We start from the raw sequence: 12,510 nt of genomic DNA, 5'->3' as shown, positions 1-12,510 counted from the left end.
GGAGCCTCTTTGGTCGTTTTTATCTGTATAGTCACCATTTTGTTCTTTACTTTTAATGTCTTTTACTTTTTAGATTAGTTGCAGTCTCTTGTTTGTAAGTGTGTTTCGTTTCCTTCTAGTTGAGAATTTGACCACCTGCGGTGGTTCTGTATTGGTAGTATTCTAATACATGTGGGTCTTGGACCTTCTCAAAAAAAGAACATTTGAAGTTGATAAATTCAGTTCAGAATGACAGCGGTTAGAATAGATTCCATGATTTTTACTTACATCTTCTATGATTTTGATATCCTCTATAACGTTTCTTAGAGTGAAAACTATGTTTTTTCTTTGGGAATGGTGTAAACTTAGTAATCACCAATAAAATATATAAAAAAATTTCTTTTAAATATTTAGGTTAAGGGTATGTATGTCATTGCATACTAGGTATTTTTGGAAACTACAAAAATTGAAAAAGTGGTGTAGACTTAGTATATTGATGGTGTATAGATAAAATTTCCCTATATGATAATGTGAATGATAGATTTGCAAATATATAAGCATAATGCCCAACCCAATTATTCAGCCCAACCCAAATGATCACCCAATCACAACCGTCTCTAGGGGTGATAAAACTCTATCCAGTTTAGATAATCGAATTTTTTCAATTCGGATTAAACCAAATTTGAACATAAATTATATTTTCGAAATCTGAGTCTAAACATAAAATATTTTTTCATCCCTATTCATCTCATCATTTTGCCCCACTTGACGCCTGATGGGGTAAGAGCATCTCCAACCAAGTGATATATGGGATTGTATCACTCCTAACCTCTAAAATAGCACCTAAGTTGATGATTATACATTGCCATCAGGGATTGTATTATACAACTCGTCGTGAAATGTTAAAATAATAATATAACTCCAAAATGAAGAGATGAGAAAATTTTGGAGAGAAATAAAGTGTGATAGTTGACACACAGTTTCACATGAAAAAAAATATCGAAACTCTAAAAAACCACCTTCCCACTCCATTTCCCATTCACCATGGAGAGCAACAAATTATACCACCTTCACTTTCCACTATTCAAATTTCAAATTCAAAGGGCTAAAATTCCATTTTACCACCCACCATTGGAGATGTTCTTAAAGCGGGAAAAGAAGCAATACACACGCATATACGTATATATAGATGGTTACGATCAATCTACGGAAGCTGCTTAGCGAAGATGGCAGTGAACAACTTCTTTTGGAAGGTCACAGAAAGCACATGCGTATATAAATCATGCTTTCTGGTCTCTCTTTCACGAACGACTGATTCTGCTCAATATTTGTTTCTCTCTCGCTACGTCTCAGTCAGAAAACCAGTTTCTGAAGGTACTTTCGGTTTCGCCAGGAACTTACCTCTCAAGGTTAGTACGGATTCTCGATTCCGTTAATTTCGTGATCTTTATTGTTTGAATAGTTCGAGATTATTCGTGCTTTGGGTTGTATTCGTGTTTGCTGGGGGGGGGGGGGGGGAAATAGGGTTTAGGATTTTGATTGGTCGACGAGAGAACGCAGGAACTAAAAGAGATGAAAAAAAATCAAATTTAAATATTGTATTTGTGTAAATAAGATTTTGTTCTTCTTGATTGATTCGAGTACTGTAAAATTCACTTAAATATGAGTACTTTATTCCCATTTAGGTGGTGTTTTTCTTATCCATTCTTTTGATCGTTGAAAGATTTTATAGAATTACAGTTCGATAATGATCTTATGTGATGTTATTTAGTCTTCACTTTTCTTTTAGCTCACTTCCCCACCACAGCTGATAAAAAAATGTTTCAGTAGCAAAAGAGGGTTTATTTGTCGGCATAATATCTCTTCTCCCTGTGTCCTGGGGATTGGGTTAGTGGTTTTGATGTTTGTTCTATGCGGTCAGATATAGCGTGTCATTGGACTAGAATGGGCGAAGAACGAATGGAAAAGGATACGGTGGTAACTCAAATTAGCATCGGTGGATTCAGTAATGATGTAACAGCTAAAGATCTTATGGAGTACTTGGAGGGTGCCATTGGAGGTGTTTGGCGTTGTAGATTGAAGACCTCCTCGACTCCTCCCGAGTCCTATCCAAATTTTGACGTCATTGGCGATGAAGACATCCAAAGGACAAAGGAGTACAAGAAGGTGGAGCCGCATGCCCCACATGCCTTTGTGCATTTTGCGACTCCTGGATGTGTGACCGAGGCTGTGGATGCTGCAGGGAGTTGTAAGCTTTTCTGGAAGGGCAAGCCACTGAAGGTTAGTCTGGGTCCTGAAAACCCTTTCCAGCTGAACCAGCTAAGGAAAGATAAAATTCCATTTAAGTTATCGAATGTAATTGTGGAAATTGGGACTGTTGTCAGCCGCGACGAGTTCTTTGTTGGATGGAGAGGACCATCTTCTGGAGTTGATTTTTTGGTGGATCCATTTGATGGGATATGCAAATTTTGTTTCACAAGGGATACTGCTTTCTCTCTCAAGAATTCTTCCGAGATTGCAGTGATGAAATGTGATTTTAAGGTGGAGTTCTTGGTAAGGGATATCAATGTGGCTAAACAATATTCAGACATGTCACATCTAGTTGTTCTGTTGCAGCTGGCTTCACCTCCTCATATTTGGTATAGAACTGCTGATGATGATATTGAAGTATCTGTTCCATTTGATATGTTAGATGATGATGATCCTTGGATCCGAACCACAGATTTTACATCTAGTGGGGCAATTGGTAGGTGTAATTGTTACAGAGTTTCAATCCCACCACGCCATGGTGCAGAGTTGGAGAGGACCATGGATTATCTCAGGCAGCGAAGAGTGCAGGAGGAATCCCTTAGACGGCCGTTGAAGATCCTGAACGAAACTGATTTTGGGCTATCCATGTCAGATCCTTTCTTTTGTATTCATGACAAGGAAGGGATATCCTTTGAGATAATGTTCTTGGTGAATGCTGTCATGCACAAAGGCATCTTCAACCAACACCAGTTATCAGATGATTTTTTTGATTTAATAAGAAATCAGTCTGGGGAGGTTAATGTGGCCACTCTGAAGCATGTATACAATTATAGACACCCAGTAGTTGATGCATACAAGAGGTTGAAGATCATTCAAGAATCTTTCCTGAAAAATCCCAAGCTTTTAAGGTCCCGTCAGCAGTTGGAAGACCTAGCTGAAATCAGGAGATTGGTTATAACTCCGACTAAGGCTTATTGCCTCCCGCCAGAAGTTGAAGTCTCCAACAGGGTTTTAAGAAAATATAAACATGTTTCTGATCGTTTTCTGAGGGTTACCTTCACAGATGAAGGCATGCAGAAACTTAATGCGAATGTTATGACGTATTACGTGGCTTCTATTGTAAGAGACATCACATCCAATTCTTTTCCTCAGAAAACTAGAGTCTTTAAAAGGGTGAGGAGTATTCTGACTGATGGATTTTACTTATGTGGTCGAAAATACTCTTTTTTGGCATTCTCAGCCAATCAATTAAGGGATCGTTCTGCTTGGTTTTTTGCTGAAGACGAGAAGTTGAGCGTGGCGGACATAAAAAATTGGATGGGGCGTTTCACTAATAGGAATATTGCAAAATGTGCTGCCAGGATGGGTCAATGCTTTTCCTCTACTTATGCAACAGTAGAAGTCCCATTAACTGAGGTTAATATAGAGCTGCCAGATATTGAGAGGAATGGCTATGTTTTCTCTGATGGCATTGGTAGGATCACTCCAGATCTAGCAAAGGAAGTTGCAGACAAACTGAAATTGAGCACAGATGCACCCAGTGCTTATCAGATTCGATATGCTGGTTGCAAAGGGGTCGTGGCATGTTGGCCAGCACAAGATGATGGAATACGATTGTCTTTAAGGCCTAGTATGAACAAGTTCCACTCAAAACATACCATACTGGAAATCTGTGCATGGACTAGGTTTCAGCCTGGTTTCTTAAACAGGCAGATAGTAACCTTGCTTTCAACCTTAGATGTTCCGGATGAAATATTTTGGAACATGCAGGACCAGATGATTTCCAAACTAAACAGAATACTTGATGACACTGATGTGGCATTTGATGTTCTCATTGCGTCCTGCGCTGAGCAAGGGAATACTGCTGCATTAATGTTGAGTGCAGGGTTCAAGCCTCAGACAGAACCACATTTACAGAAAATGCTAATTTCAATAAGAGCTGCGCAGCTTTGGGGACTTAGGGAAAAGGCTCGGATCTTTGTACCCCGTGGGAGGTGGTTGATGGGTTGCCTGGATGAACTGGGAGTGCTTGAACAGGGCCAGTGCTTCATCCAAGTCTCCACTCCATCACTTGAGAACTGTTTCTTGAAGCATGGTTCGAAATTTAGTGAAACCAAGACAAATCTGCAAGTGGTTGAAGGTTTTGTGGTGATAGCTAAGAATCCTTGTCTGCACCCTGGAGATATAAGGATTCTGGAAGCTGTTGATGCCCCCGGACTACACCATTTACATGATTGTCTTATTTTTCCTCAGAAAGGCGACAGACCTCACACAAATGAGGCTTCTGGAAGTGACCTCGATGGGGATCTCTATTTTGTCACATGGGACGAAAAGCTTGTTCCTCCCAGTAGGAGGAGCTGGACACCAATGCAATATGATTCAGCAAAGCCTAAGCAAGAGGGACGCCCAGTCCGTCATCAGGTATTTATCTAGCTTGTGATTGTTAATTCGGAAGTCATTGTATATTTTACTCTTTAAAAATATGAAGCATTCGAATTTTCAGATGCTCGGTGTTTTCCTTAGTATTACGCCATATCTTCTCGGGCAACATTCTTTTGGTATTGTTCGGTAGTAAAGTAATAAAACTAAAACCTGACATGTGTATCTTCTCAAAGAGAAAAAAACCTAACGTGTAAATCTTTTTATTTGGTAAGTTTGACATGTGTAATCAGTAAATTATTCCTAATATATTATATATGTATTGATGAATTGTTACAAATAAAACTAAAGTATTAAACATGGAATGCATTTCGGTTTGGAAACGAATTTTGTTTTTCCACACCGAACCGTAAACCGAACACCGAAATTTCATAAAACTCAAAACCGAAACCGAACAAAATATAAATTTTTGGTTTGGTTCGGTTTTTTACACCCCTAGTAATGCTAACAAAATAATGTTGTATGTTCATACGACTATGAATAAGCTGAGGCTGCTGTTTCAATTGTTGGTACAATTTTTTTGTTTAGGATGAAAGTTCTGTTGTATGTTTCTGAAAATACATAATATTGAATATTACAATACCCTATGTTTGTTGCCTGATCTTGTTTTATGCAAGTTTCCTACTGGTCATCTTCCCTACTGCATTGATAGCTGATGGCATTTCTCTGTAAAATTGGGATCTTGGAGCTCCCATTATGGTTAATGGCTTTCAAGGATTCATATTTTGTTATAATTTATGATTAATCTGTCTAATGAACTCACAATATATTCCAATAACTCAGTGGAGAAAATCTATGACTACAATTTGCCGTTTGTTCTTCTTCTTGGTTTATTTTGGAAATAATAACATTTACTGCTTATTCTGCAGGACATAATAGAATTTTTTGCAAAAAATATGATGGATGAGAATCTCGGGACTATTTGCAATGCGCACGTGGTTCATGCTGACCGCAGTGAGTACGGGGCTTTAGATGAAAAGTGCTTAAAGCTGGCGGAGTTAGCAGCCATAGCTGTTGATTTTCCTAAGACTGGAAAGATTGTTACCATGCCTTCCCATCTGAAACCAAAACTGTATCCTGATTTTATGGGAAAGGAGGAATTTCTATCATATGAGTCGACCAAAATTTTGGGAAGACTCTATCGCAACATCATAGATGCTTATGATGAAGATGCAACATCCTCAAAGCTTAATTCTATCGCTGGAGACATCCCTTATGATTCAGATCTGGAAGTTTCAGAAGCTGCTGATTTCATTTCTGATGCATGGGAGAAGAAGTGTTCTTATGATGGTCAGCTCAATGGTCTCCTGGGACAGTACAAGGTGAAGAGTGAAGAAGAGGTTGTGACTGGATTCATTTGGTCCATGCCAAATTATAACAGCAGGAAGCAAGGGGATCTTACAGAGAAGCTCAAACATTCTTATACTGCCCTGAAGAAGGAATTTAGGCAAGAATTTGAGAAAATAAACTTGGGTTTTGAGCAACTTAGTGATGAACAAAAGAACATACTCTACGAACAAAAGGCATCAGCGTGGTACCAGGTGACTTACCACCCTGAATGGGTGAAGAAGACGATGGAGATGCATGACCCAGATGATGGTGAGACTGCACTGATGTTAAGCTTTGCCTGGATAGCAGTAGATTACCTTGCTCGCCTCAAGATAAAGCACCGAGATATGGCAAGTGTTGACACTGCTAATAAGCCAATTAACTCCCTTGTAAAGTATCTCGCTGATAAAATATGATCAGAATTTGAAACTGTTAAAAGTGCCGCTTTTGCACTTCTGCTGCTGCAAACTTTGGTTGCAATGCCACTGCCATTTTGAATGATAAAAGTGCCAAGTATTTTGGTACTGCTGCTGCTGCGGATTTTGAACTTCTTGTTTTTTCCCATGAGATATTTCAACTTGTATAGGGAGGATTAACGCAGGTCCCAACTCCCAAATCGACCACCACAGCAACCTCACATAGTAGATAATAAGAATAAGAGAATATAATCCATTTCTGCACAAGTTCATATGCTATTGCTTACCCTTGCCTCTTCTTTTTGTCCTTGTATTTCATTCCTAACAGGCAGCACCGACTCGGATATGGCGACACGGGATGCGAGTGCGGGGATACATCGATTTGTAAATTCTCAAAGAATCTAGGATGCTGGTGCGGGGCGACTCGGCTAATAAAATAATATGTTCTTTATAATTATAATTTATATGTCAGAACTCCAACCCTCTCACCCATTTCTTTTATGGTAAATAAACCAACTGATGATGAATCTGGGGAGCTAGTAGAGAAAAAGGTAAAATTGAGATGGTTGGAACTTGGAACCAATTAATACAGAGAGAGTTTTGTCCATGAGTCAAAGGTATTAAATATTATAATATTATGCCCCTCTCTGTCTCAGTCTATCCGTCTTTCATGCATCATTTAATGATGTTTTTTTTCCCCTCTTCTTTGACAATTTAACCCCACCTGCACTCTCTTTCTCCTCGAAGCAAACAAAATTGTGCTTCGAAATTCTCTCTTAGCGAGTCGCAGCCGAATCCGGCGTGTCCCAGCTGCATCCGCGTCCCTGCCGCACTCAGTGCGGGTGCGGAGCCCATTTTGGCGTGTCCGTGCTGCTTATTTGTTAGGCACCCCTTGTCCTAGCATCGCATTGCATCTTACGCTTGTGAAGGAAAAGGATGTGACTTTTCTGCAGGGTTTTGAAAACCGGACCGGACTGGCCGGTCAACCGGTTTAACCGGTGACCGGGTACTTATCTGGTTCGGTAAATTTGACTGAACCGGCCGGTCGACCCGGTTTTGACACCGGTTTACCCTTTAAACCGTGAACCGGAGAGTTTTCTGGTTCAAGGGCCGGTTTGGTTTTCAAAACATGGCTTTTCTGGTCATATTCCCCGTGATATTCCTTTAAAGCAGCTGCATAAAAAGCCTGTAAAGCTTCAAGCTTCTTGGGTATCCTCACCTCCAGTGTTTGTTTCTTTTCCCGCCAAGGATAACATTAAATAAATACTTCAAGCTAATCCTGACAAGTCTCACATAATCTACTGGACCATTTCAATTTCAGGTGGTTTGAACTTTGAACTCCTATTGAAAATAAATCACGAGAAGCTCGTCCAGGCCTAAGGTTACTTCTTCTTCTTCCACATGATGTATAGTGTTTCTTATTTGTACACTATTGATGTTTTTTTCCTGCAATAATGTGATTGATAAGGAATGGGAGTGGGAGCGTAGAATGGACATTATTAGTGCTGGAATCGCTGAAGTGCATAAGATGAACTATTCCCACGAAGCAAATGCTAAACTGGAGGAATTGATTTGCCAAGCAGAGAATGCAAAGGCTGCCCGAAACCAATCTTATACGGTATGTATGTGTGGTCTGGCCACGTTATCTTAGATGCAATTCCAATTGAAAATTTAAATAACTTAACAATTTGTTTCAAACTTGAGACGGACAGATTTAAGCGATTTAGCAGGAATCCCTAGTGTAATTCTTGTGTTTCAAACTATAGATGACAGATCTAATTGTCTTACAGGGATTAACAGAATTGAAAGCCGAAATTGAAAAAGATCCCGTGCTCTTCATATTCTTTTTCGTGGTTTTGTTTGTGGGATGTGGAATTCTCATTCCATGGGTTGCAGCAGTGCTCTCTCTCACTGCTTCCTCTGGCATATGTATTCGTCGTTGTGTGCTTTGGATTTATCCATTGAAATCATGCTTACCCATTTCACCACAATCACCGGTTAAGCTTATGATCAATATTCTTGAATCAGTTGAATGCCTCTGGTGCGACTAGGTTCTTCAATGACTTTTGAACTTGCTAAATTTTCAGCTTCACTTTATTGCGACATTGCATGCCAATGCTTTAACTTTAGATTTTATGTTTTTGATGTGTAGGTTGCATGGCATACGAGCAGTGAGCCCTTAGTTTTCAGTTCTAAATTTGAAGACCAATAGACGATTTTTTTGTGCATATCAAGGTGAGTTTCCTGTTGTTGTTTTTGGAATATTTTACAACCCGATCCAACATTGGAGATTTGATGGGACTGTTGAGCAATAAGCCACCTGGGTTGGCCCCTGGAAGATCCCAAGTCCCCTTGCTCATCATTGTATTTGTAGCTTGTCATGGGGGTTCTTTTTTTGCCAATATGTTTTAGCATCTGCCAGAAAGTGCCAAGTCCCCTTGCTCTTTCTTTTGGTAGGGATAACGAATCTCTAAAAATTGCAAACAGCTGAGGTGGGTCTCACATAACTTTGCGTATTTCACGGCTTTTGACTGGTGTTCATATCTTTTGCAGCGGAAAGTAACGCAAGTCATGGAACTATGAACCGTGTATTTGCTCATCCTGCCAACTAATTTTCTTTCACTGATGTTGAAAGGTGGGGAGATTATTGGTGTGTTGGGAGGGTTAAATTTGCGAAGATGAATTGGAATGCATCAAAGCTTGTAAGAGACCCCTCAAATTTTACCTCATCTCTCTGGCTTATTTTGAAGTAGATGAAAAGAAAGGCCCCATGTATCATGTATGTGCTTCCAGATCCCATTAGACTACTACTGCTACTCACATACGCCATGAGATCCACGTTTTTATTCCAATTTTTGGTTTAACCATCGATTCTCTTATTGGTCAACTTAAGCAAGTGATTATGACTCATAACTATTTGGAAAAGGGAGAGGCTCCAATTCTCTTCCAAAAATCATGTTAAATCATGATTTCTTTGTGTGAAAATGACATATTAGATTACGTTAGGAACTCCGTATAGGATAATATAACTTTTCTATCCAATGTATAATTTAATCTTTATATAAGTTGATGTATAATTTAATTCTATCAGACGTTTGGAAATAATACGATATTAGGTTTGTTTAGTATAAGATTTGTGATAATATGTCTGGGTATCCCCAATTAAAGTGAGGAGTGAGGGTATTTTTTGTCATTTGACATGTTATTTCTTATACTAATCGCTTCGTATAAAATAAAAACGAGTTAGAGTTGTTTTAATATTATACGGTCAGCATCGTATAAGAACCATTTTTGTATAAAGTTATAGTATCTCGAGTATTTTAAAAATCGTTTAAACGTCCGATAAATTCATTAAAGAATAATTTTATACTATACGGAGTTTTATCCGCTCATTCAAACAGAGCATTAGAGTTTAAGACTTAAAAATTAATGTTTAGGGTTTAAAATTTAGGAGTTAGGGTTTAATTTTTCTTTTCTTTTCTTTTCTTCTTCCTTTTTATTAAGATAATATTATAAATTTTTTTTCTTTTAAATTAAATTTAAATAGTTATAAGTTTCGTCAAATACTTGATAATTTATTTCACAACTTACAAATTATTGTATTTTTTCAGAGCTTGCGAGTTAATTTATTTTGACAACAAATAAGATATGATAAACGGAGCCAATAAGAGGTTGTGTTTACCGGCTGACCGGTTCTGGGACTGTAAATATACCGGCGCATGTATGGAAATGTTTTCTAGTTCAAATTAGTGACCATCGACTACCAACCATGCGGGTCCCACCCTCAAATTAAATTACAGTGAGACGACCCCCGCACGCGCATTCCCTTTTGTATCCTGACCCAAATTACTTCGCTTGTATAAATTACTATCACTGATCTCTCTTTCAACAGCTAATTTCTTCTGGGTTTTCTTATTTGGTTAAAGATCATCAGAAGCTTTGGTCAAGTGATTTCCAAGTAAGTGCATTTAATCGTAGAATCTTTGTATCAGTTTTTGTTTTTTGATGTTCATTCGCATTTGTTCGAATTTGAGCCAGTTGACCGCAGAGTCACGGGAGTGAGAGAACAAAGTAGCAAATGAACGGATCAGATATAACCACAAGGTGGAAGAATTTGAAAGTGTGGTTAGGATTTAACGGTATTGGCTGTTGTGGGGCCTCATGGAGTCCCAGAACTCCCACCATGACCATCATCGAGAACCCAGTCAGTGTCGATGATGAAGACGATCATCCGGTGACCACCGATTTTGGCCAGATTCCGGTGCAGCGAAGCAGTAGTAGTGGTGCTACGAATACGAATACTACGTCGTCTGGGATGAACCTGGCAATGGCATTAGCGGTGGAGCGCAATTTACGGGTGGACAATGTGGGTCCCAGAATAACAGGGCCAGTGAAGACGTTAATGAGATTGATTGAAGAAACGGAGGGTGTGGATTGGGGGAATGGAAAGGGTGGAAGGAGTAGTGATTGGGTGTGCTGCGTGTGCATGGAGAGAAATAAAGGCGCGGCGTTTATACCATGTGGACATACCTTTTGCAGGATTTGTTCCAGAGATTTGTGGGCCAAGAGAAAGACTTGTCCGATTTGCAACCGTTTGATTATACAAGTCCTTGATATCTTTTAGACATCATGTTATTGTCTGTGATTATTTCATGGAAAAATGAGAGTGGAAAGCGAGGGTGGACTTTGTTTGCTTACTTGTTCTTATTTTGCCTTCTTAATGAAAAGGCCTGTAAATTTTGCATTACTAAGAAATAATGGGTGTGTTTGCAACTGCTAAACGCAACACGTCCCGGAAAAAAAAAAAAAAGTGTTTGATCAAACAGTGCGTTACAGTATTATTGTATTGCGATGAGTTCAAAACTAAGGAGTTATTTCCACTCTCGATTCAACGCGGTTGACCCCCTTTTTCGGCTTCAAAATATAAATTTTTTACTTTGTCATCAATCAATTTTATTATTTTATTTACATTTTTTTACAAAAATAAATTTATCAAAAATTAATTAAAGTCTATGGAAAATATTAAATTTTACCATTAATTTGCCATAATATTTTATTAACGCGCAAAAAAATTTCTGTCGCCACAACTCAATTCATCTAATCACAGTTTTAGAATTCACCTAGATCGGGTGTTTACTGTTCAACTGTAGAATCTACAGTTTAAAGCGGCCTCTCATCAACTGGAGCTCAACAATATTAAAGTAGACATGGGCCAACGGCTGAATGGGCTTGGTTGACACTGGAATAATGGCGAAGATTTTGGGCTTGACGCTTGTGAGAGCGAGGCCCATATTTATTTTAATGACCCAAGTTGAAGGCTACCAGCCTACTTGGAACTAGAGAAGATTTTGGGCTTCACTCTTGCCTGAGCAAGGCCCATGTTTATTTTTAATGACCGAGGCTACTAGAGTCACTAGCAACATAACTCGGAAGCCCAAGTAAGCCTTTTTCGAACGTTGGGCCTTGACTGTGGAGATTAATTAGGCCCCCAGTAGGCCCAAAACAGGAAACTACCGGGCCATTAGGTCCAGCTCTGCTCGTTAATGAAGATTGCTTGCGACAGCAAGAATTACTGGTGACGTAAAAAGTAACGAATATTTGTAGAAGAAAAAGTCATTAGACTGACTTGTAGTATTTATATTCCATTTTTCTTTTTCTTTCCACTGTAAATATTTACTTTAAAAGAAAAGTCCATAAAAAAAGCTTGACCAAATTGTCAATGGTCAATGGGAGGACTGGACCATCAATCCAATAATAGAATGGTCCAAGTAAAGTGTGAAGACCGTGCCGCACCAACTCTTCGATCTCAGTTAACACCAAAGACTCAAGACTTCTATAAAAATCCAGAAACATTAATTGTTAGAATATTCAGTTGAAACACTAAACATTAATATTGTTCATTTGGGTAAAAAAAATTCGTACGACTTTATTTTTCTTGGACTATCGCCATTGATTCTTTGGCTCAAAAAATACGTTGATTATGTGAGAGGGATTGAACATTTACATATATGACACTCCGTTGGATTATACAAATGCGATGTGAGATAAAATATTAACACTCTCTCACACTTGTTAGTTGGGTTATGTCAGACTCAAT

The 12,510-nt window shown here is 38.8% G+C and overlaps 3 protein-coding genes across 7 annotated transcripts; all 3 read left to right on the top strand.

The window, feature by feature from the left end:
- The first annotated feature begins 1,006 nt into the window (after window positions 1-1,006).
- Window positions 1,007-6,544, top strand: LOC120007613 (RNA-dependent RNA polymerase 6-like). The gene is made up of 3 exons (XM_038857957.1): window positions 1,007-1,388; window positions 1,901-4,650; window positions 5,538-6,544. Exons 2-3 carry the CDS (start codon window positions 1,924-1,926, stop codon window positions 6,411-6,413), a joined length of 3,603 nt encoding a protein of 1,200 aa, XP_038713885.1. The 5' UTR covers window positions 1,007-1,388; window positions 1,901-1,923; the 3' UTR covers window positions 6,414-6,544.
- An 888-nt stretch (window positions 6,545-7,432) lies between these two features.
- On the top strand, window positions 7,433-9,292 carry LOC120007971. Of its 4 annotated transcripts, none has more exons than XR_005470276.1 (4): window positions 7,433-8,031; window positions 8,204-8,454; window positions 8,566-8,648; window positions 8,967-9,292. XR_005470276.1 is itself a non-coding variant. In XM_038858465.1 (4 exons), exons 2-4 carry the CDS (start codon window positions 7,903-7,905, stop codon window positions 8,594-8,596), a joined length of 411 nt encoding a protein of 136 aa, XP_038714393.1. In that variant the 5' UTR covers window positions 7,433-7,794; window positions 7,882-7,902; the 3' UTR covers window positions 8,597-9,292. The 4 variants fall into 4 exon arrangements, 2 of the variants coding, with proteins under 2 accessions (XP_038714393.1, XP_038714392.1); XM_038858465.1 differs by having other exon boundaries at window positions 7,433-7,794; window positions 7,882-8,031; window positions 8,566-9,292; XR_005470277.1 differs by having other exon boundaries at window positions 8,204-8,464; window positions 8,566-9,292.
- A 921-nt stretch (window positions 9,293-10,213) lies between these two features.
- On the top strand, window positions 10,214-11,208 carry LOC120007679. 2 transcript variants are annotated; one of them, XM_038858070.1, is made up of 2 exons: window positions 10,214-10,371; window positions 10,462-11,208. In XM_038858070.1, the coding sequence occupies exon 2, from the start codon at window positions 10,492-10,494 to the stop codon at window positions 11,035-11,037; it is 546 nt and encodes a 181-aa protein (XP_038713998.1). In that variant the 5' UTR covers window positions 10,214-10,371; window positions 10,462-10,491; the 3' UTR covers window positions 11,038-11,208. The 2 variants fall into 2 exon arrangements, with proteins under 2 accessions (XP_038713998.1, XP_038713997.1); XM_038858069.1 differs by having other exon boundaries at window positions 10,221-10,371; window positions 10,452-11,208.
- The last annotated feature ends 1,302 nt before the right edge of the window (window positions 11,209-12,510 follow it).

This window comes from Tripterygium wilfordii, chromosome 10 (assembly GCF_013401445.1).
Source record: "Tripterygium wilfordii isolate XIE 37 chromosome 10, ASM1340144v1, whole genome shotgun sequence".
NCBI lineage: Eukaryota > Viridiplantae > Streptophyta > Magnoliopsida > Celastrales > Celastraceae > Tripterygium > Tripterygium wilfordii.
The sequence above is the reverse complement of the archived record's forward strand: the minus strand, read 5'-3'. Positions and strand labels throughout refer to the sequence as shown.

Excerpts from the sequence above, each read along its gene's own strand:
- LOC120007613 (XM_038857957.1), top strand. The coding sequence starts at position 1,924 with ATGGGCGAAGAACGAATGGAAAAGGATACGGTGGTAACTCAAATTAGC. Across the intron at positions 4,651-5,537 it reads GACGCCCAGTCCGTCATCAG|GACATAATAGAATTTTTTGC; the intron begins GTATTTATCTAG and ends CTTATTCTGCAG.
- LOC120007971 (XM_038858464.1), top strand. The coding sequence starts at position 7,849 with ATGTTTTTTTCCTGCAATAATGTGATTGATAAGGAATGGGAGTGGGAG. Across the intron at positions 8,032-8,203 it reads CCCGAAACCAATCTTATACG|GGATTAACAGAATTGAAAGC; the intron begins GTATGTATGTGT and ends ATTGTCTTACAG. Across the intron at positions 8,455-8,565 it reads GAATCAGTTGAATGCCTCTG|GTTGCATGGCATACGAGCAG; the intron begins GTGCGACTAGGT and ends TTTGATGTGTAG.
- LOC120007679 (XM_038858070.1), top strand. The coding sequence starts at position 10,492 with ATGAACGGATCAGATATAACCACAAGGTGGAAGAATTTGAAAGTGTGG.